The 23,444-nt window shown below is 39.0% G+C and overlaps 1 protein-coding gene across 2 annotated transcripts in view; it reads right to left on the bottom strand.

The window, feature by feature from the left end:
* ranbp2 (RAN binding protein 2) overlaps nt 1–23,444 on the bottom strand; it is a 98,000-nt gene that overhangs the window by 3,206 nt on the left and 71,350 nt on the right. For both annotated transcript variants that reach the window (XM_051709773.1, XM_051709774.1), the window contains 6 exons: nt 23,204–23,376; nt 22,949–23,081; nt 12,813–12,902; nt 12,501–12,649; nt 8,580–8,853; nt 5,869–6,203 (listed from right to left, as the gene is read on the bottom strand). In XM_051709773.1, the coding sequence (XP_051565733.1) occupies nt 5,869–6,203; nt 8,580–8,853; nt 12,501–12,649; nt 12,813–12,902; nt 22,949–23,081; nt 23,204–23,376 (1,154 nt within the window). The remainder of the gene's footprint in view (nt 1–5,868; nt 6,204–8,579; nt 8,854–12,500; nt 12,650–12,812; nt 12,903–22,948; nt 23,082–23,203; nt 23,377–23,444) is intronic.

The raw sequence follows: 23,444 nt of genomic DNA on the forward strand, positions 1-23,444 counted from the left end.
TAGCCACATCACAACTTGTTTGAAAATTTGAATCAATTTACTTTCAGTATATACCAAAATTTTTTTTGTGAATGACCAGGGTGTTCATAATTTATTATTATTACTATTGTTGTTGTTGTTTTGAGGATTCAATTCGTTTTATACAATAGTATAATATTGTATACAGTTTATGTACTATTGCGTGTCAACCGTTCACATTGAAGCACACAGACATGTATTAATTTAATCAAGTTGTAGCTTTTTGTGGTTTAACAAACACTTATCACAATACCGTGATTTTGATGTTATTTTGATTAATTGTGTAGCCCTGAAAGATAGTGAAATCAGTCTAACTTCTAGGCCCAGGGCTTTTTAGGAATGAAGTGGCCCAATAAAATGTGCATAAAAACCATTACGATATTCACTATATTCCATAAGCAAAATCATCACGATTATACTGTGAATAATATTCGAATTATTCCATATTGACCTGTAGCTGTCAGATATCTGGCATTAGCTGTCTCAGTGTTGTTGAATGCATAAAAATATTTAGTGATGTTTAATTGGGAAAAAAATAAAAATACAAATCAAAACATGAAAGCAATTCCAATGCAGCACTTACTTTAAAATAGAGCTATGCAATCTGAATACTAATATCATATTTATATTTTATGTAATGTGTTCTATTAAAACACTTATGTTATGACAGCTTGTGAATCATTTACTTTTGAAACAATATTTTGATGACGGTCAGACAGTAAGAGGGACTGTCCCCTGAAATTTAAAATGAAGGCAAAAAAATGCCCTCTGAAAGAAGTTTTTTTTACTTGTAACATCTGATATAGTTGTTCTTAAGTCAGTTGTAGTCCTAGTTAAACATATTACGTCATAAAATATCGGTGTTGATTAAATTCTTAGGGTAAGAGGTAATACATTCTCAATCTTGACAATTTATTATAAGTAATCGATTAAATTGACATTTAACAAAATGGGTAGAAAAAAAAATGCCCTCATGCCTCAAATCAAATCCAGGGGGCAAATATTTTCTCTTAAAAGTACATTTCTGACACTGATTTTGATGTTAATGTTATATTATAGATTACAGCAATAATTGCTCAGAATATATTTCAAATAACTGATTCACGTTTTGGTATTTGACATGAATGGATGTCTTTCTCTGTGTCTTTTAGGGATGTGCACGGTTACCATTTTTAACATTCAGTTAATCTTTTTTTTTTTTTTGTCTGGAGTTGGGACGTGGGAATAAAGGATGTTTACTGTAACTGAATTTCCTTAAACACCATTTAAAACAGCTGCAAATAAAGTGCACAGTGTGCTATGAGTCTAAATGGCATACTACATACACTAATCAGCCACAACATTAAAACCACTGACAGGTGAAGTGAATAACATTACCTCGTTACAATGGCACCTGTCAAGGGGTGGGATATATTAGGCAGCAAGTGAACAGTCAGTTCTTGAATTTCATGTGTTGGAAGCAGGAAAAATGGGCAAGTGTAAGGATCTGAGCGACTGTGACAAGAGCCAAATTGTGATGGCTAGATGACTGGGTCAGAGCATCTCCAAAACAGCAGGTCTTGTGGGGTGTTCCCAGTATGCACTGGTTAATACCTACCAAAAGTGGTCCACAGAAGGACAACTGGTGAACTGGCGTCAGGGTCATGGGCGCACAAGGCTTATTGATGCTCGTGGGGAGTGAAGGCTAACCCATCTGGTACGATCCCACAGAAGAGCTACTGTAGCACAATTTGCTGAAAAGCTTAATGCTGGCCATGATAGAAAAGTATCAGAAAACACAGTGCGTCGCAGCTTGTTGCATACTGGGGCTACATAGCTGCAGACCGGTCAGAGTGCCCATGCTGACCCCTGTCCACCGCCGAAAGCACCTAAAATGGGCACGTGAGCGTTAGAACTGGCCATGGAGCAATGGAAGGTGGCCTGTTCTGATGAATCATATTTTCTTTTAGATCATGTGGAAGGCCGGGTGCATGTGCGTCCTTTACCTGCCGAAAAGATGGCAGCAGGATGCACTGTGGGAAGAAGGCAGGCCGACGGAGGCAGTGTGATTCTCTGGGCAATGTTCTACTGGGAAAACTCGGGTCCTGGCATTCATGTGGATGTTAATTTGACACGTATCACCTACCTAAAGACTGTTGCAGACCACGTACACCCCTTCATGGCAATATTATTCCCTGATGATAGTGGCCTCTTTCAGCAGGATAATGCGCTCTGCCACACTGCAAAAATTATTCAGGAATGGTTTGACGAACATGACAAAGAGTTCAAGGTGTTGATTTGGCCTCCAAATTCCCCAAATCTCAATCCGATTGAGCATATATGGGATGTGCTGGACCAACAAGTCCGATCCATTGAAGCCCCATCTCACAACTTACAGGACTTAAAGGATCTGCTGCTAACGTCTTGGTACCAGATACCACAGGACACCTTCAGAGGTCTTGTGGAGTCCATGCCTTGATGGGTCAGAGCTGTTTTGGCAGCACGAGGGGGACCTACACAATACTAGGGAGGTGGTTTTAATGTTGTGGCTAATTGGTGTACATCTTCAAATTATAAAATTTTGCATTAAAGTCAAACAAAAGTAAATCAAACTTTCACTGTATATGTGCTCTGCACCGGCAGGTTCACACAATCATGAGGCAGCAAATGCAAATATATCATGTCCCTGCAGTTATACAGCCTCTTCAGGGTGCTTTGATTTTGAAATGGTTTTAAAATCAAATTACATTGAACTAGTCTAATTATTGTACTAAATATGCACACCAGAACAATAGGGAAAAACACTCTTACTGTTTATCAAGCGCTGAAACGTTGCTTAGTGAAAAACAAACTGTAATCATGTTTAATAGTGTAACAGTCATTTAAAAGTACTCTTCTTCAGAACGCAGCACTATATATGAAACAACGCAGGTGTTTCGAGATGTACAGTGCATCCGGAAAGTATTCACAGCGCTTCACTTTTTCCACATTTTGTTATGTTACAGCCTTATTCCAAAATGGATTAAATTCATTATTTTCCTCAATTCTACAAACAATACCCCATAATGACAACGTGAAAAGTTTGTTTGAAATCTTTGCAAATTTATTAAAAAAAAAAAAAAAAAACACATGTACATAAGTATTCACAGCCTTTGCCATGACACTCAAAATTGAGCTCAGGTGCATCCTGTTTCCACTGATCATCCTTGAGATGTTTCTACAACTTGATTGGAGTCCACCTGTGGTAAATTCAGTTGACTGGACATAATTTGGAAAGGCACACACCTGTCTATATAAGGTCCCACAGTTAACAGTGCATGTCAGAGCACAAACCAAGCCATGAAGTCCAAGGAATTGTCTGTAGACCTCCGAGACAGGATTGTATCGAGGCACAGATCTGGGGAAGGGTACAGAAAAATTTCTGCAGCATTGAAGGTCCCAATGAGCACAGTGGCCTCCATCCGTAAATGGAAGAAGTTTGGAACCACCAGGACTCTTCCTAGAGCTGGCCGCCCGGCCAAACTGAGCGATCGGGGGAGAAGGGCCTTAGTCAGGGAGGTGACCAAGAACCCGATGGTCACTCTGACAGAGCTCCAGCGTTTCTCTGTTGAGAGAGGAGAACCTTCCAGAAGAACAACCATCTCTGCAGCACTCCACCAATCAGGCCTGTATGGTAGAGTGGCCAGACGGAAGCCACTCCTCAGTAAAAGGCACATGACAGCCCGCCTGGAGTTTGCCAAAAGGCACCTGAAGGACTCTCAGACCATGAGAAACAAAGATTGAACTCTTTGGCCTGAATGGCAAGAGTCATGTCTGGAGGAAACCAGGCACTGCTCATCACCTGGCCAATACCATCCCTACAGTGAAGCATGGTGGTGGCAGCATCATGCTGTGGGGATGTTTTTCAGCGGCAGGAACTGGGAGACTAGTCAGGATCGAGGGAAAGATGAATGCAGCAATGTACAGAGACATCCTTGATGAAAACCTGCTCCAGAGCGCTCTGGACCTCAGACTGGGGCGAAGGTTCATCTTCCAACAGGACAACGACCCTAAGCACACAGCCAAGATAACAAAGGAGTGGCTCCAGGACAACTCTGTGAATGTCCTTGAGTCGCCCAGCCAGAGCCCAGACTTGAACCCGATTGAACATCTCTGGAGAGATCTGAAAATGGCTGTGCACAGATGCTCCCCATCCAACCTGATGGAGCTTGAGAGGTCCTGCAAAGAAGAACGGGAGAAACTGCCCAAAAATAGGTGTGCCAAGCTTGTAGCATCATACTCAAAAAGACTTGAGGCTGTAATTGGTGCCAAAGGTGCTTCAACAAATTATTGAGCAAAGGCTGTGAATACTTATGTACATGTGATTTTATTTTTCCGTTTTTTATTTTTAATAAATTTGCAAAGATTTTAAACAAACTTCTTTCACGTTGTCATTATGGGGTATTGTTTGTAGAATTTTGAGGAAAATAATGAATTTAATCCATTTTGGAATAATGCTGTAACAAAACAAAATGTGGAAAAAGTGAAGCGCTGTGAATACTTTCCGGATGCACTGTATTTATAAAAACGTTTTTTTTTTTTTTGTTTCTTTCCTTTTTCTCCCAATTTGGAATGCCCAATTCCCAAAGCACTTTTAAGTCCTCGTGGTCACGTAGTGATTCGCCTCGGTCCGGGTGGCGGAGGACGAATCTCAGTTGCCTCCGCGTCTGAGACCGTCAACCCGCGCATCTCATCACGTGGCTTGTTGAGTGTGTTGCCACGGAGACATAGCAACCACGCTCAACTCACCAAGTGCCCCACCGAGAACGAACCACATTATAGCGACCACGAGGAGGTTACCCCATGTGACTCTACCCTCCCTAGCAACTGGGCCAATTTGGTTGCTTAGGAGACCTGGCTGGAGTCACTCAGCATGCCCTGGGATTCGAACTAGCGAACTCCAGGGGTGGTAGTCAGCGTATTTTTACCACTGAGCTACCCAGGCCCCTAAAAATGTAAGTCTAAAAAAATGCGTAGTTCCTGTGAGGCGCTGAAAGAAAAAAGTGAGATTCAGCCAGCGCAACAGTCAAAGACGACCGTTCAGCGCATATCAGTATCACTGATCTATAACAGAAAAACAGCGCAGATGCACACAAAAGCATGTTTGAACAGCCCCTAACTCACCCTTTACTTGAAAAACTGACTCAAGCCCGGCCAGAAAACCTGCCGGTTTGCCAGAAATAGTCAAGCTCGGGTCAGGCTGCAGACCTGTATTGCACGTGTAGAATAACCGAATAGTGATTTTGGTATTCAAATAGTACCGCGTCGAATGGTTAGCCAAATGTTGACTATCCCTGTACATCCCTAGTGTCTTTATATAGTTAATAAAACATGCTTACTTGGGGTTTAGAGCACACAAACAAAACGCTCAGACAAAACGAATGTTTGTTAGCGTTAAGCAACCTTACGTCTGGAAGAAAAGTGAATCAGACATTTCAGGGAGGTAATAGCAGACAATCATTTTGATGACTGGCTGTGGCATTTCAGAATAACCTGAGCAACATTTAAAATGCTATGCAATGACGATGATATTCTCTGAGCAAATGATGTATTCAGATGGCTTGAGGCAGTCACATGACTTTTTTGATGTGCATCTACACTCCTTTGTAAATTCTATAAGTATTTATTCGATAAATGTGTTTCCATCATAGTTTCTGCGTATGTTTTACATAATAAAAATGTATCCACCTTAAGCTTATACGTTTATTATGTGCACTTTGTAGATTTTATTTGCATCTTGGTGTATCCATCTAGCATTTGTGCAATTTCCCAAAATTCACATAAAAATATGTGGATGGATAACCATGTAACACATGGACAGTATATCCTCACCTGACACATGAAGTCAGGGACGATCCTGTGGAAAATTGAATTTTGGAATCCAAAACCCTTTTCGCCAGTGCACAGAGCCCGGAAGTTTTCTGCTGTTTTAGGAACGATGTGAGTGAACAGCTCCATTGTGATCCTTCCTATTGGTTCATCATCTACAGCGATGCTGAAGAACACCACAGGGTTGGTGTCTCGTGAAAGTCCTTCAGCTATGGACATCTGAGACGAGTCCACCTGAGACATGCGTCTCTGACAGTCAGTGAAAATTCTTCTGAAGGACTCGGCCAGTTCAGGAGTTTTAAACTTGGCGGCGAGCTGCTCAACTTTAGCATCTCCCTCTGTTGGTGAGGAATAGAAATACATGCAACAGTTGGCAAACATTAACATTAAAGCAATATTTCACCCAAAAATGAAAATTGTCAATTTATTCACTCTCATGTTGTTCCAAAGCCATATGACTTCTATGAAACGCAAAAGGAGAATCTGGGATCCTAACTACTTTAAACAGCTCTTTCCGAAAAACACTTTAGTGACCATGTCTGTCAAACACCAAACAGAATAAAAAAAAAAAAAAAAAAAATAATAAAAAAAAAACACTTAAGTACTCCATGTGTGCTATATTCAAAGTCTCAGGTCAAACAATAACTGTGTGAGGAACAGACCCAAAATTAAGTCAGGATTACTAAATCTGATTTTATGTTTTTTTGCATGACCAAACTTCCAAAACTTTAAAATATTCATCACTGTTTTGAATAAGTCAAATCATACTCCTTATACATTACCACAAAATGAGTGACAAACAACATCTGCTTATTAATAACTCATAAGCTTTGGATAATTATTTAGAAATATGACAATTTTGAATGTGGCAAAACTGACTAATAACAGCCTGTAAAATAACATGTATAAATCTTAAAAAAAATACAACCCCAATTTCAAAAAAGTTGGGACAGTATGAAAAATGCTAATAAAAACAAAAAGGAGTGATTTGTAAATTTTATTCCCCCTGTGCTACATTGAAAGCACTACAAGAACACATTATTTGATGTTTAACCTTGTGAATTTAATTTATTATTATTATTTTTAAATATACACTAATTTCAAATCAGGTAACTGCAATATGCTGCCCCCCCCCCCCCAAAAAAAAGAAAAAAAGTTGGACCAGCCATGTGTGCACTGTGAAACATCATTTCTTCTAATAACACAAGCATTTGGGCACTGAAGACAAGTTTTTCAAGTTTAGCAAGCAGAATTTTCCCCCATTCATCCATTATGCAGGTCCTCATCCGCACAATTGTACGGGGCTTTTGTTGCCGTATCATGCACTTCATAATGCGCCACACATTCTCAATTGGAGACAGCTCAGGACTGCAGGCCAATCTAACACCTGCACTCTCCGATTACACAGACATGCACTTGTAATCTGGGCAGTATGTGGTTTGACGTTGTCCTGCTGGAAAAAGCAAGGACATTTCTCGAAAAGACAGCATCTGGATGGCAGCATTTGTTGTGCAATGATTTGTTCATATCTACCAAATATCTACCAAAGTATTCCCGAGCCCATGTCATGATATCCATTAAAGATGAAGGTTAACACGGTGATGTCTGAGGGATTAGAGATTGCACGCATTCAGAAGTGGTTTTAGGCCTTGTCCTTTACGCACAAGATTTGACAGGATTCCTTGCATCTTTAACTATATTGTGCACTGCAGAGGGAGAAATTCCCAAAATCCTTTCAATTTGTATTTGGGCAACATTGTTCTCAAAGTGCTGGATTATAAATTGACACATCATTTAGCAAAATGGTGAGCCTCGACCCACCCTTGCTCTTTAAGGACTGGGCTTTTATTGGATGCTACTTATATACTATAACAGGACTGCCTCACCTGTTTCAAATCACTGTGATATTTCAACTCATCAGATTGTTATAAGTCCTAAATTGCCCATCTCAACTTTTGTGGAAAATGTTGCAGTCATCAATTTCAGAAAAGAACGTACATCATCAAAAAGCAATGTTGTTGATTAGGTGATACATGAAGTACCTTGTCTTTATACTGTTTTTGTTTGAACACAAGTCAAAGTACATTTACAAATCACTCCTTGTTGTTTGTTTTTTTGCCATTTTGCACACTTTCCCAACTTTTTTGGAATTGGAGTTGTACTTGAATGTTTATATTCTTGTCAAAAGATACAGCTGCGAGGTAACAGTCGCAGTTAGAAACTGAAAACTCAATTTCAACATCATAGATAAAGCTGGGAGTTAACAGTTAGAGCTGTCGAACTTGTATTGCAAAAATAATGTATTCGAAAAATCCATGACTTTAAGTTGTTTTTCCATGACATTTCCAGGCCTGGAAAACAATTTCTAAATTCCCTAATGTTTCCTGATGGATTTTCAGCGAATAACTACTAAACTTCGAGTCTGTTCCTCATACAAGTCCATCAGATGACTACATTTGCCACATGAGTCATATGGACTACTTTCATGGCCTTTTTTTTTTTTGATGGACATCACTTTGAATAATTTTTATTTATTTATTTATTTTTAAAGGAAAAGAGCTGTGGAAATATTCTTAAAAAAAACTGGCTTTTTATGTTCCACAGAAAAAATAACAGTATGAAAAGCATGAGGGTGAGAGGATCTTAATTTCTGGGTAAACTCTCCCTTTAAACATTTTCTTGTGAATATTATTGTGAGTTGGACTGCTTTGTACCTGTATAGTCGGTAGCAGTCCATACCAGCGCATTGGTTGAAGTGTTCATGGGCTTGAGCTCAATGTTCTTGGTGATGGTGTGGTTGGCACACACTTTCAGCACCTGATCTCGTCGCATAAGCACACGGTAGTATTTCTTCAATGGATGGAAGAGGATCTTGAGGTCTCCCACACCACGCTCTTTCCACTGGTTGAGCTCACGGTCCCAGCGGTAGAGTTTAGTCCTCTCCTTGAATAGGATCTCCTCGTCCTCCTCACCAGACTTCACCTCAACCTGCAGATGCACACCCACAAATCCAACAGCTCCATCATTTAGCTGTATTACACTGCTTTACCAATCAATTTATGACCTTTCCAGTTATTCATGATTACCGGATAAGGAGTTTTTAGAAATTATTTTATAGATTGTTTTATAAAGATTTCCATTTGTATGTCAGGTATCAATCTTTTGAGTTTTTATGATTAACATTTTTTATTGATTCTTATACACAGAACAAAACATAAAATACAGTGCATTCATAAAGTATTCAGACCCCTTCATTTTTTTCACATTTTGTTATGTCACAGCCTTATGCTAAAATGCTTTAAATTAATGTTTTTTTTTAACACATCAATCTACACTCCATACCCCATAATAACTAAGCAAAAACCAGATTTTTTATAACTTTGCAATATCACACTGACATAAGTATTCAGACCCTTTGCTATGACACTTGAAATTTAGCTCAGGTGCATCCCATTTCTCTGAATCATCTTTGAGATTTTTCTACACTTTGATTGCAGTCCACCTGTGGCAAATTCCATTGATTGGACATGATTTGGAAAGGCACACACCTGCCTATATAAGGTCTCGCAGCTGAAAATGCATATCAGAGCAAAAAGCAAGCCATGAGGTCAAAAGGAACTGCCTGCAGAGCTCAGAGACAGGCTTGTGTCAAGGCACAGATCTGGGGAAAGCTACAAAACAATGTCTGCTGCATTGAAGGTTCCCAAGAGCACAGTGGGCTCCATAATTCTAACGTGGAAGTTTGGAACAACCAAGACTCATCCTAGAGCTCGCTGCCCAGCCAAATTGAGCAATCAGGACAGAAAGGCCTTGGTAAGAGAGGTGATCAAGAACCCGATGGTCATTCTGGTTGAGCTCCAGAGATCATGTGTGGAGATGAGAGAAACTTGCAGAAGGACAACCATCACTGTAACACTCCACCGATTTGGGCTTTATGGCAGAGTGGCCAGACGGAAGCCTCTCCTCAGTGCAAGACGCATGAAAGCCTGCTTGGAATTTGCAAAAAAAAGCACCAAAAGGACTCAGACTGTGAGAAGCAAGATTCTCTGGTCTGATAAAATGAAGATTGAACAGTTTGGCCTCTATTCCAAGCATCATGTCTGGAGGAAACCAGGCACCGCTCATCACCTGCGCAATACCATTCCAACGGTGAAGCATGGTGGTGGTAGCATCATGCTGTGGGTGTGTTTTTCAGCAACAGGGACTGGTCAGGGTTGAAGGAAAGCTGAACGCAGCAAAATACAGAGATATCCTTAATGAAAACCTGGTCCAGAGCGCTCAGGACCTCAGACTGGGCCGAAGGTTCAATTTCCAACAGGAAAACGACCCTATGCACACAGCCAAGACAACGCAAGAGTGGCTTAGGGATAACTCTGTGAATATCCTTGAGTAACCCAGCCAGAGCCCGGACTTGAACCCAATCAAACATCTCTGGAGAGACCTGGAACTGGCTGTCACTGACGGTCCCCATCCATCCTGACAGAGCTTGAGAGGATCTGCAGAGAAGAATGACAGAAAATCCCCAAATCCAGGTGTGCAAAGCTTGTCGCACCATAGCCGAAAAGGTGCTTCAACTGAGTTACAAAAGTACTGAGTTAAGGGTCTGAATATTTCTGTCAATGTGATATTTCAGTTTTTTCTTTTTAATACATTTATTTGCAGTTATCAAAAAAAATGGTTTTTGCTTTGTCATTATGGGTAGGGGTGCACCGATCGAAATTGGCCGACCTTCGTCTTAAATCCATGATCGTGCCTAGAATCAGGGCCGATCTAGGAATCACACATACATTGCTTTTCTAATAAATGAGCCCTTGCTCAGCCCTTGAAGCATGACAGAGTGACCTTTGGAGGGTGAGCTGTTGGCAATTCTAAGCATTCACGAATTTAAACTTTGACATGATGCAGTTCACATGAATATGCCGTTTTGTTTTTAAAAATGTGTAAGAATTACGCTTGTATGAAAAGTTAACCATTTTCTAGAGTCATTACGGTAGTAATGCTGACTGCAAACGGGTATAAAAACAGATTAAACAAATAAACAAGCGAATACAAATCTGATTACATGTGACAATCAGACACTGTGTGGAGCAAGAGAGACTTTGAGCCATCATGAGTGCTCTGTGTCAATCAAACATGCGGCTCTCCAGGTGCTCTTAATATCTCATCATCAGTCACTCATCTCAGTGCTATTCTGTGAGGATCCCCATTTAAATCAGATTAATGTTGGTCACAATACCACTAATAACAGATGTAACTGTTTAACCTTCAATAACGGCACCGCGTCTTCACGCATTTGCTTAATAATTAGCGAATTATGTTCCAACAAAACGCCAAAGACAGTAAACAAATCATAGATATTAATGATTTCTCACTGGAGCAGTTTTAGAGCTTGTAATGGATATATTTGGATTATTTTTGAAAGTATCTCTGCTTTTTACTGGTTGCCAGTATGTCACATCAAAAGGTCATTATTGACAGCAGAACTATTAATAACTGTTTTCAATACAAATAAAATGTTAGCAATTCACAATGTAATTTTAATGTAATTTTGGTAACACAATAAAAAGGTTTCATTTCTTTAACATTAATGCATTAGGTATTGTGAACAAACAATGAACAATATATTTTTACAGCATTTATTAATCATAATGTTAGTTAATATAAATACAATTGTTCATAGTGAATTAAAGTTAACTTAAACAACTTTTGATTTTAAAATTGTATTAGTATATGTTGTAACTTACATTAAGTTCATTAGTTTATGTTAACTACAGTAATGCTGTTAAATAATGTTAACAAATGGAATCTTTTTGTAAAGTGTTACTGTAATTTTACTGTGGTGCATAAACATAACTGCAGCATATAACTTGCAAAAGTGTGTCGGTATCAGTATTGGCTGATCTTAGTGTTAAAAAAAATTGGAGATCGGTATCGGCCTCAAATTTCAATTATGGGGTATGGAGTGTAGATTGATGTGAAATTTATTAAAGCATTTTAGCATAAGGTTGCAACATAAAATGTGAAAAAAATTAAGGGGTCTGAATACTGTTTGAATGCACTGTACATGTACAGAATCAACCATTAAATCTTTTGAATTAATAGATTTAAACAATTACAGTAATAAGTGTACACGTCTTCAATATGATTGTAAAATCTCATTAAACAATGAGGACTGATATTTCACTCTGGCTTACATGCAATGGAAATCTCAATTTCAAATTCCCTGACATCTGCAGGTTTTCCATGACCATGGAAGAAACTATTAAAAAAGCTTAACATTTTGCAGCAAATTCATTAATGCGAAGTGCGTACAGTAAGTTCTGTGTTAAAATACTTTCTCCTACTCCAGCTTAATAAGCAGAGACAACCATAAGTTTGCCATTTGTAGGTTAATTTCCTTAAGCATAAACACGATCTTTGTGGCATTATAAAAATTCCTCTGTTTTAAGCAACCCGTCCAACCAGACAAAACAGCATTGACTCAACCAATGACATGAGTTTGGGTTGGGATTCTGATTGACCAATGGAATACGGGTAAATTCAGAAAGCTGTTTGAAAATGTTTATTTTTGCAATTCGTGAGGTTAGCAAACTGGCTAGATGGGAAAAAATATATAGTAATAAAGAGCAGTGCACCTCTGGCAAGGAAACAATAGGCTCAAAGTGGATATCATCATTCTTAGGTGATTCATCATCACTGTCCTCCTCTTCTCCTTCATTCCGTTTCTCCGCTGGTGCACTTCCAAACACCGTCGCTCCAGCATTTGCCCACAAAAAATTAGTATCTACACAAATAAAACAGCTATGAGAAAACCTAATAGATTGCAAAGATAAGAGACTGCCAATTAGCCAAGACAAACACTTACACTTTAACATTAAAATAAGGTAATTAGTTTGGCTTATAAACACAGTAGTGAGAAGATATTTAAATGTACAGCAAGGACTCACCTTTTTGGCCAAAAGCAAATTCGCCTGAACTTTTTGCCAAGTCTGCAAATGAAAATCCACTAACAGACTCAAATGCAAAGAGCGGGGCACCTGTCAGGACACCAAAGTGGAAAACAATTCAGCAAAACTGTGACAATCCCTCAATATTATAGTTTACCCAATTTATAGGACCATTTTGAAAATGAAATGCTGGTTACTGCATGATGGTACATAACATATATGTCGATATATGGGATTTCAATATATGGCGAACCAAAAAAAAACAAAAACATGACGAACCATATCAAGGCAAAACTCTATATCTCGAAGATTGGAACATTGTTTTCTGTCCATGTGATCATAAATGACCCGTCAAACATAATCTCTCCCTTTTGCGTTTTTTTCTACACCGTTTACAGGGTTCACACAAGGTCCTTGAAGTACTTTAAGTCCTTGAGTTTAGCTTTTAGAAATTTAAGTACAGGAATACCTAGAAAATCACCTTTTGTTTTGTTGAAAAGTGCTTGAGATTAAAACGAACCATTTCTTCTGTGTATTGTGTGTCCATCAAAGATGAGATTCCCCACTCCACTTCCATTGAATAATGTGTCTTAATATCCTTTGTTCATTACAGTCAGAAAAAATTAAAAAGAAACATTAATTTTAACAACAAATAGGCCGGATGCGCAAAAAAAAAAAAAAAAAGACTTCTCCCTCGTTAATGAATGAACAGAAAAACCTATGAGTCTGTGAGATGCACATTAAACTCTTAAAGTGACAGTACCATTACAGCGCTTGTTATGCAAATGAATTTTTTATATTTTAAAAAAGTTAAATGTGATATCAAAATCAAAATATTACAAAACAAATATACACTTTCCTATACTTTTTCAGGACAGGTTCTGTTCAGTTCTATTGTTTGTTCTGCACCTGATCAGCCCGAGTTCATGCCAAATTTGCCGCAAACTTGCCACTGATCATTTTCACATGTAAATGAGTTTTGCTGCAAATTGTCCATTGTTGCAAAAGGTATGCTGCAGGTTTAGCACTACCGGCGAAGAGCTGCAAACATTTGCACCAAGTTTGCCAGAACTCTAGATTTTTGAAGGTTAATTTTTTTGTGATCTTTTCTTATAGTGAAAGGTATATGAGAAACTTTGAGCATACTGTGTATCAAAGGGGTCATGACATCCTCTTGTTTTCTTTTTTATAATTTCATTATCTTCCCTGAGGTCCACTTATAATATCAGTAAAGACTTTTGCACCAAATCAGTCATAATTTCAAAATATATTATCTTTTTTCATCCTGTCTCTGGCCCTCTGTCTGAAAGCTCAATTTAACGCTATCTGGCCCTTTAAGACTTCAATGTAAATGTCCTCTGTTCTGACTGGCTAACATCATGCAGTCCCTCAAATACAGCCATATTTGAAACTTCACATTATAATTGTACTCATTAAACTATATTTCAGGGTTAACGACACACAGCTAACACATTTCATCTGAATGTATCAAAATGTTCACTCAAATGTTCAGTCTTGTAGTGTTGAACTGCCGCATCTTTCAGTTCCTTTGCAAATCTTGAATCATATTGTGACTGTTCACAAGTAATCCACTCTGATATGAGCCAAAAACACATACAATCCACGATGAAATGTTCTGAATATGCAAATGTAATGCAGTCCATGGTGATGTTGGGTGCTTCAACAGGCCAAACGCTGGTCTTCACAGGAGCAACAACTCACATCTTCGGTGTTTGTTTACACACGGGACCGCATGTGTTTCTCCCAGTCAGTGGCTGCAGCTGAATGAGACGCGTTTTTAAAAGTTGTGCTTGTACCACTATTAAAACATGGCACACATCGCCGGAAACTTATCGAAACGATTAAAGACGTCCATCTAGTCCATGTTTACAAAAGACCAACAATTAGAAATAGCACAGATGTGTGCAAAAACGCCTTCAAAACAACAGGAAACAGCGCAGCAGAATGAAACACAATGGACTCCTACATAGAGTTCGAACTTGATATCGCATCTTTTAAAAGCAGCGCATGATAGCAGTCAAAGCCGTTCATCTAGTGTAGAAAAACATTTCAATCCAGATAGGCACATGAAGGTGTCCTGTGTAAGTCCCCTTTGCTATAGATGAATCTCCCATGACAGACCCATGTCTCTCCTCTTCACCTGTGTGACTGACTGTGAACACCAGTGGGTGAGGCCAATGGTGCAATGATGAAAAATAGGCATTGATGTCATGCTGAAAAGGCAGTCATTAGCAGATGTATTTGGTCCTTGTGACGTCACAAGTTCCACACATTCCAAACAGCCCGTTACTACAGCCTGGTTTAAATAAATGCTTTTTTTCTATTAAGGAGGTGGTTTTCAGTTCTGAAACTTACAGTATGTTTTTATAGTACACTGACCTCTTATGTCAAAAGATCAAGGAAAATTTGATTCCTCATGTCATGACCACTTTAAAGAACTTTAGTTTGATGAGAAATTAAATGTGCATTTTGCGCAAAGAAATAAATTAGACAATTTTCTGCCATACTTTGTCATTTAAGTGTTATACCAAATCGAGATATCGAAGCGTGAACCTCATACTGTATATCGAACCGAATCACGAGATAACCATCCCTAGTTGTCACGATCCTTTAATGTCTTGCGTTATGATACCAGTGAAAGTATCACGATACAGAGTACTATCACAATATCATGTAATTTGAATAATGGGCTGAATGCAGCAGTTCTGTTCTTGTATTAATTCTTTAGTTTCATACTATTGTTATTAAGTACAAAATAATGTGGTTCTGAACTTCTGACTTAATTTATTCACTTTCACATATGATGGCAAGTCGGTCTGGTTAAACCACAGAAAACTGAAGGCAATGCATTCTTATTTTCCATCTGCGCCATTTCTTTACACGTGCAGACATGCAGATGGAGATCTTTGGCTGTTGCGTCTTGCACCATAAGCAATGAGTTTTGAAAATGCTGTTTCTATTTGAAAGGAGTTCAATTTCCAAGTGTCTCTCGAGATCCCTGCTCTCTGTTCCATTCTGTTGTGTTTCATCTAGCATTCTGTGTGAACAGCCCCTGTTGCAGCAATGGGCCCATACATACTGTGACAACGGAGAGAATCAATGCCACTGCACAACTGAGTTCAGCTGAATACCAGTACTATCTGGGAATAATATTTCTGTATACTGTAATTATGGAGTACCGTAAATATGGTACTACCATTTGAAAAACACACTGGTACAGCCAGTATTCTGAAGAATGAGTACTGTCACCAGTATGCCGTGCAACACTAGTCGATACACTTACTCAACTATCAGTGGGAAGGACTGCCATTATTTACATGTGAGAGCAACAAGGAGGAATGTAAATACAAAGCAGGCCATGCAAAAGCAAATTATTCATTCGTAGCAACCCTTTATGGGATTATTAAAGATGTTATCAAATAAAAAAAATGGAAACTATTGATTTAAAGTTGTTGATAAGTACATGAACAATATAATTTAATTGCAAAAAAATAAGTAGTGTGAGTGTAGGGAGAACAAAGGTGGTTGAATAGGCCGATAACTGATTAATCAGCCGAAAGTTTTTCAAATCGATTTATAGAAAATCTTTGCTTTTCCTTACTACAATGGGCAGACATAGAGAGGCTAAGAGTCCAAAATGAATAAAATCCCAGATGCAGTTATAACAAGCAGAAAAGAAGAAAAAAAAAAGATCTGGTACATAATGTGGAAATTTTAACTAACACACTGGGGACTCTTATTTTAAAATTACGGCGACTTAGCTCCGTTACAATGCTCTATATTTAAGTAGGCTATTTACCAAATTAAGTTTTTAAATGCCTATAGTACCCAGACGAAGGGATTTTATATATAGTTTTATTTCACCACATGTTTTAATGAGGAATAAGGTTTATTATTATTCACAAGAAATGAAGCTGGAGACACAATGTATGTGCTGACGGAGAACATTTTTTTATACAGATGGTTACATTTTTGTTTGCATGCCAAGGCTGCTCGATTACAGAAAAAAAAATCATAATCATGATTATTCTGGTCAATATTGAGATCACGATTACTCATTGACTTTGGAAACATCATGCATTTATTGAACTTTTTTTTTATTGTCTTTTTAACAGTGGATTTCCTTGAAATGTAAACTGCACTGGGAAGGGGAAGAGGCTGCAGTCATATGATAATTATTTTATGTTAGGTATGGTAGTCAAATAAAGAAAAGCCTCCATTGCCACCATTAAAAGCAGGGGTGCTCATAGTTCTATGGAATGAGATCTACTTTTTCATCATGTTATTGCAGCAAGATCTCCCATGTATAATAAAGGCTATACATTATCACAATATCAAAATTTCAGTAGTCGGTAGTGAAATTTGTCGATTTCACTATGTAAAACAATTTTTGTTCCTGGGTAGTAAGTGTTATTTCCTAATTGCTTATGGCTCAAAAGTACAGAAAATGGCTATTATTCCCCACAAACTTTGCTTTTGTGACCAGGACAGTGATATTTTGAAATTTACCTATTTCCAATGAGAAAACAGGTGAATTTGTGTCTTTTCGTTCACATAAAGTCTGAAAAACCAACAACATATGATTCCAAATTAACATGTATTTATACTAAAGTAATACAAAAATGACTACAAAAGATTTAGGAGCGAGTAGTTTTTCGAGAATTACATTTATACTGTAAATCACTTTCATGAATCAGCCCCCAAATGTAGTCTCCCATCATGTTCTTGTTATACTGTCCTTGGTAGCGGCGTTCAAAGTCCAGTATATCCTGATGGAAGTGCTCGCCTTGCTCCTCCGAGTACGCTCCCATGTTCTGCTTGAATTGATCAAGATGAGCATCAATGATATGGACTTTGAGGGACATCCTACTGCCCATTGTGCCGTAGTTCTTCACCAGAGTCTCAACCAGCTCCACATAATTTTCGACCTTGCGATTGCCCAGGAAGCCCCGAACCACTGCGACAAAGCTGTTCCAAGCCGCTTTCTCCTTACTAGTGAGCTTCTTGGGGAATTCATTGCACTCCAGGATCTTTATCTGTGGTACGACGAAGACACCGGCTTTGACCTTTGCCTCAGACAGCTTAGGGAAAAAGTCTTGAAGGTAATTGAAGGCTGCCGACTCCTTTTCTAGAGCTCTGACAAATTGTTTCATAAGGCCCAATTTGATGTGCAGTGGTGGCATAAGCACCTTCCGGGGGTCCACCAGTGGCTCCCACTTGACGTTGTTCCTCCCCACAGAGAACTCTGTCCGCTGTGGCCAGTCCCACCTGTGGTAGTGCGCCTTGGTGTCCCTGCTGTCCCAAAAGCAAAGATAGCAGGGAAACTTGGTAAAACCCCCTTGGAGACCCATCAGGAATGCCACCGTTTTGAAGTCTCCTATGACATCCCAGCTATACTCGTACTTCAAGGCGTCCAGCAAGGTCTTGATGCTGTTGTAATCCTCTTTGAGGTGCACCAAGTGAGCCAGGGGAAGAGACGGGTACTTGTTATCATTATGGAGCAGCACGACTTTGAGGCTCCTGGATGAGCGGTCAATGAAGAGGCGCCACTCTTTCTGGTTACAGGCGATTCCGATTGCCTCGAACAGACTGGTCACATTGTGGCAGAAGCAGAGCCCATCTTGACGGGTGAAGAAGCTGGAACAAGATTGGTGATGCTCCCTCTGTTCTGCGACTTGCACACTTTCATCCAACAAGTTCCACTGCTTGAGCCTAGACGTCAAAAGCTTGGCATTGGACTTGGTGAGACCAAGATCTCTAATCAAGTCATTGAGGTCTTTTTGGTTGGGGTAGTATGGGTTTCTCTCCTCAGCTCCACCTCTGAAATCCCTCAAACTCCATATCATTGATGCTCATCTTGATAAATTCAAGGAGAACATGGGAGCGTACTCGGAGGAGCAAGGCGAGCGCTTAAATATATACTGGATATTGAATGCCGCTACCAAGGACAGTATAATGAGAACATGATGGGAGACTACATTTGGGGGCTGATTCGTGAAAGTGATTTACAGTATAAATGTAAATCTTGAAAAACTACTCCCTTCTAAATCTTCTGTAGTCATTTTTGTATTACTTTAGTATAAATACATGTTAATTTGGATTCATATGTTGTTTTTTTCTGACTTTGTGAACGAAAAGTCACAAATTCACCTGTTTTCTCATTAGAAATAGGTATATTTCAAAATATCACTGTCCTGGTCACAAAAACAAAGTTTGTGGAGAATAATAGCCATTTTCTATACTTCTGAGGTATAAGCAATTAGGAAATAATACTTACTACCCAGGAACCAATAAATAAATACAAATTTGTTACACAGTGTTCTCAATACCAGCTTCAAAACCACAAACAATAACACTAATATTTTAATTATGGAAGAATGGTTTCAAGTTCTTAAGTAATTAGTCAAGACTAGAAAACAGTCAGTAATAAAATAATAAAAAAAACAGCAATGAATCGAAAGATTAAAAATAATAGAACAAAAAATAAAAATTAAGAAAATTCAGTGCTTTTTTTAATAGCTTTAAAAGTTTTTAAAAGCAGCAGGCTATCAAGTATTCAAGTATACATTCAGAATGGAATGCAACAAAACTACTACTGGTCTCCACTGTATGATTATAATACATTAATACTTTTTAAAGCTACTAAAGTTACTCAGTCAAGAGTTTTCTTGTTCTGGTTGTTTGATTACTATAATGACACACTAGACAGCAGCAGGCCTATTAGTATACATTTAAACGTACAAGTCCGACATTTTAATAAAAATCCGTTTTTTTTCTCACTGTTTACGTTCACTTTAGACCTCACCAAGATGGGCATTTTGGTGGAATTTTTAAATGTATTTGACCGTTCAATCTGTCAATCAAACAGGGCGCAGCTGTTACTAGATTGCTAGCGAATTATAAAATTACATTCTGCAATCCAGAGCATAAGGACTTTCTAATAAGTGACACAGGCCTAGGCTATCACAAATATAGCTGGTTATTTTTTCGTTATTGACGTTTTAATCAGTCTGCTTGTCCGGTTGGGCAAGTAAAATTCTCTTTCACTCGCCCTTTCAAAAATCCTTGTCCCAGACAAGCGTTAATGTCGAGCCCTGACAAAATTCTTTCTTCTGCAGTATAGCTCCAGAAGCAAATGGATGTTGTTTTAAAAGGCGTTTTAGATATTATTTTGGAAAACAAGCCAAAAAAAGACTAATCAAAAACTTTTGTTCCAGTGTATAATGGGCCAAGACTACACTCTCTCACCTTTATGTTCACTTCGATCCATCTTCAGCTCACATTTTTTTCTTCTCTTAATAGAGCTGCGTATCGCCAATTTTCTTCATGATAAGGTACACAGTGAACGTGATACATATATTATGATTCACTACGTCGCGAGCCATCACGTTATAATCTAGCTGCAGCAAACGCACGTGAGTAACGAGTCCCCGCGCCAGAGTGTGCATCAGTCGGGAGAAGATTCAATCTCTTCCCCGGTCACGTCAAGCAACTCATAGACGCGGTGCTGACCGCACAGAGAAATGCCAGTTTCTGAGTTTATTTTTATAACAATCTTCCTTATTATTTGAACTGTAATAAAGGATGCTTTAAACATATAACGCCAGGGTTTTTCATTGTGAAACAGATTGCGGCACAATAATAATTTTATCTCGATTATCTTGTTTTCATAATCTTTGGAAGCCAAAATCGTAATTGAAAATTATATTTGATTAATCGCCCAGCCCTATTGGATGCCCTCGCTTCAATTTAGAACACTTGATAATCTAATTAAAATAAAATATGCAATGAAAATACAACTATAGATGAATATAGTCAATGATGAAAGATTTAGAAATAGCAAAATCCCCACAAGGTGTCAGTGATTGTTTTAATTTCACCTCTAGAGGCTGCTGTTATACTGTAGAACCAAACCGCTCAAACTGTAGAATTCTACAGCAATGACAGAGGAACTCGAAGGAATAGAAAAATAAAAAAATAAAAATACTCGTCAACTTTTAACACTGATTTTTTGCCAATAAATGATAGTTACAAAAAGCAACAATTGGCACAGATTAATCAGTAAAATCTTTTTACTGGGGAAGCCAACTTGATTTAGTCATTCATAGTACATCATAAAATTTAGCTCTTTTGCTACGGTTTGTTTGACAAGATTCTTCGATTGTTCTTTCTTCTTAGGATTCATGGGTAAGTGTAGTTCCAGAAATCCTGCTATTAAACAAGATTTTTTTTTTTAAATGAAGTTGAAATAACAGACTGATGGCTTCAACAGAAGCATATACCCTCGATTAACAAACTCAGAACTGAAGGAAGGATGGTCTTTAAAGTTTTGAAACAAGAAAGAATTAAACATTAATTCATCCATGGAGGAAATGAATGGGATTTTTACTTCCAGAACCAGACAGCTGTGCTCAGTAAGGATGTGTACAATTATACAGCGATTAGCCACATCATTTCCCTTTTCACACGCAAGTTTCTCCTGTACTGACGGATCTCCCAGCACGAATTCTTTAATGCGCACTACTTAAATTACATTTGACCTCATACTTCACAGCAGATGCACTGGAGGACACATTATATCACAGCTGGTGCACTGAAGGTCCGATTATATATTATCAAACATAGAATGCACATGCCGGCTAAGCACGCCACCATATTTTAGTTGCTATGCAAGATGGGATTCTGAGTTTGTATCATCTTAGAAGCATACAAAAGGAGGAGCATAGAAGGTTCTAAAAACCTAGCCCTTCCACTCTCCCAGCCCCGGAAGTGGTTGTGACGGACGAAATGGGAGAAGGCTCGAGTGGAGTGTATATTCTTTGACGTCAGAAAACATGGCCGCAGCGCTGCACCTAAACAGTGCGCTCCGACGGTAACGGTTTTATCCTTTTATTTAGTGATTGTTTTAAAGTTTGTAACATATAAAATTAAAGATATTGTGATGTTGAAAAGACTATTTGAGCAGCTGGTTCATGATGACAACCGATTTTGCTGGTAAACGGCAGCACGAATGCAGATAACACTGGTTTGATCGTCCGTGCGAAAGGGTTAAAATCACCTGCCTGATATCGTGCAGGTCTCCCTCATGCTACCCAAACAGCTCTGACCCGATCAAGGCATGGACTTCACAAGACCTCTGAAGGTGTCCTGTGGTATCTGGCACTAAGACGTTAGCAGCACCTTCTTCCATTGCTCCATGGCCCAGTTCTGACGCTCACGTGCCCACTGTAGAAACTTTCGGCGGAGGACAGGGGTCAGCATGGGCACTCTGACCGGTCTGCAGCTACGAAACCCCATACGTAGCAAACTGCAATGCATTGTGTGTACTGACACCTTTCTATCATGGCAAGCATTACGTTTTTCAGCAATTTGTGCTACAGTAGCTCTTCTGTGGGATCGGACCAGACCCTCAGGCCTCAATGAGCCTTGGGTGCCCATGACCTTGTCGTGATTCACCGGCTGTTCTTCCTTGGACCACTTTTGGTAGGTACTAACCACTGCATACTGGGAACAACCCACAAGACCTGCCATTTTGGAGATGCTCTGACCCAGTCACCTAGCCATCACAATTTGGCCCTTGTCAAAGTCGCTCAGATCCTTACACTTGCCCATTATTCCTGCTTCCAACACATGAAATTCAAGAACTGACTGTTCACTTGCTGCCAAATTATCCCACCCCTTGACAGGTGCCATTGTAACAAGATAATCAATGTTATTCACTTCACCTGTCAGTGGTTTTAATGTTGTGGCTGATTGGTGTATATTTTCAAATGGATCTGTGGTTGGTCAGATGGCCCCTTTCAATCTTGGGCAGTTTGAGCATTTACGCAGTGAGCAGGAGATATCATGAATATATTCAAAAGATATGTTGAAAATTAATGCTTTTCTCAGGCATGTTAAATGTATAGAAATTTTCAGTGTTAATTTCAAGCACTTTTAAGCACTTCAACAAAATGTCAATTTTCCAGTTATTCCAGTACTTAGATTTCTAAAAGATAAATTCAAGCACTTTAAGGACCTTGTGCGAACCCTGAATGAAACAATGTTTACATTTTATTGCGCAAACTGTCTAAAGCACTATTTTGAAATGCTCAGAGGACAGGAATCTTGCTTACTTGCAGTAGAACTGGAGTCCACCTCACTGCTCTTTTTTGTAGAGAGGTCAATTGGGCAGCTGGCATCAGTGTGCTCTGGTGACTGCTGCTCTTGCTGACTGTCTGCTGCATCATGGGAAGTGTTTTGCTTTACCTGATTAACCAGAACAAGCCATAAATCCTCTAAAGCGTTAATTCACCCAAAAATGAAAATTGTCTTCAGGGCTTCATAAAACCCCTATATGAGGTAAACATGATGCGAGAATGCCATTTCACCTGGGCTTGCAGTAGTTTCTGCACCTCAGTGTTGAAGTCATCTGGTTTATCCACTTCAGCCTCTGAATCACTGCTTACTCCACACAGGAACGTGGGGGGCAGCAGCAGGCGTCGGGCTCTCTGCTCCTCCTCTGGGGTGGCCTTCTTCTCCCACACAAGTGTGCACTCAAAGTCTGCAAAAATCACACATCAAATTAAGAAACGGAGACAAAATATTCAAACCCAAACTCAAATTGAAAGC

This window comes from Myxocyprinus asiaticus, chromosome 11, assembly GCF_019703515.2.
Source record: "Myxocyprinus asiaticus isolate MX2 ecotype Aquarium Trade chromosome 11, UBuf_Myxa_2, whole genome shotgun sequence".
NCBI classification, from domain to species: domain Eukaryota; kingdom Metazoa; phylum Chordata; class Actinopteri; order Cypriniformes; family Catostomidae; genus Myxocyprinus; species Myxocyprinus asiaticus.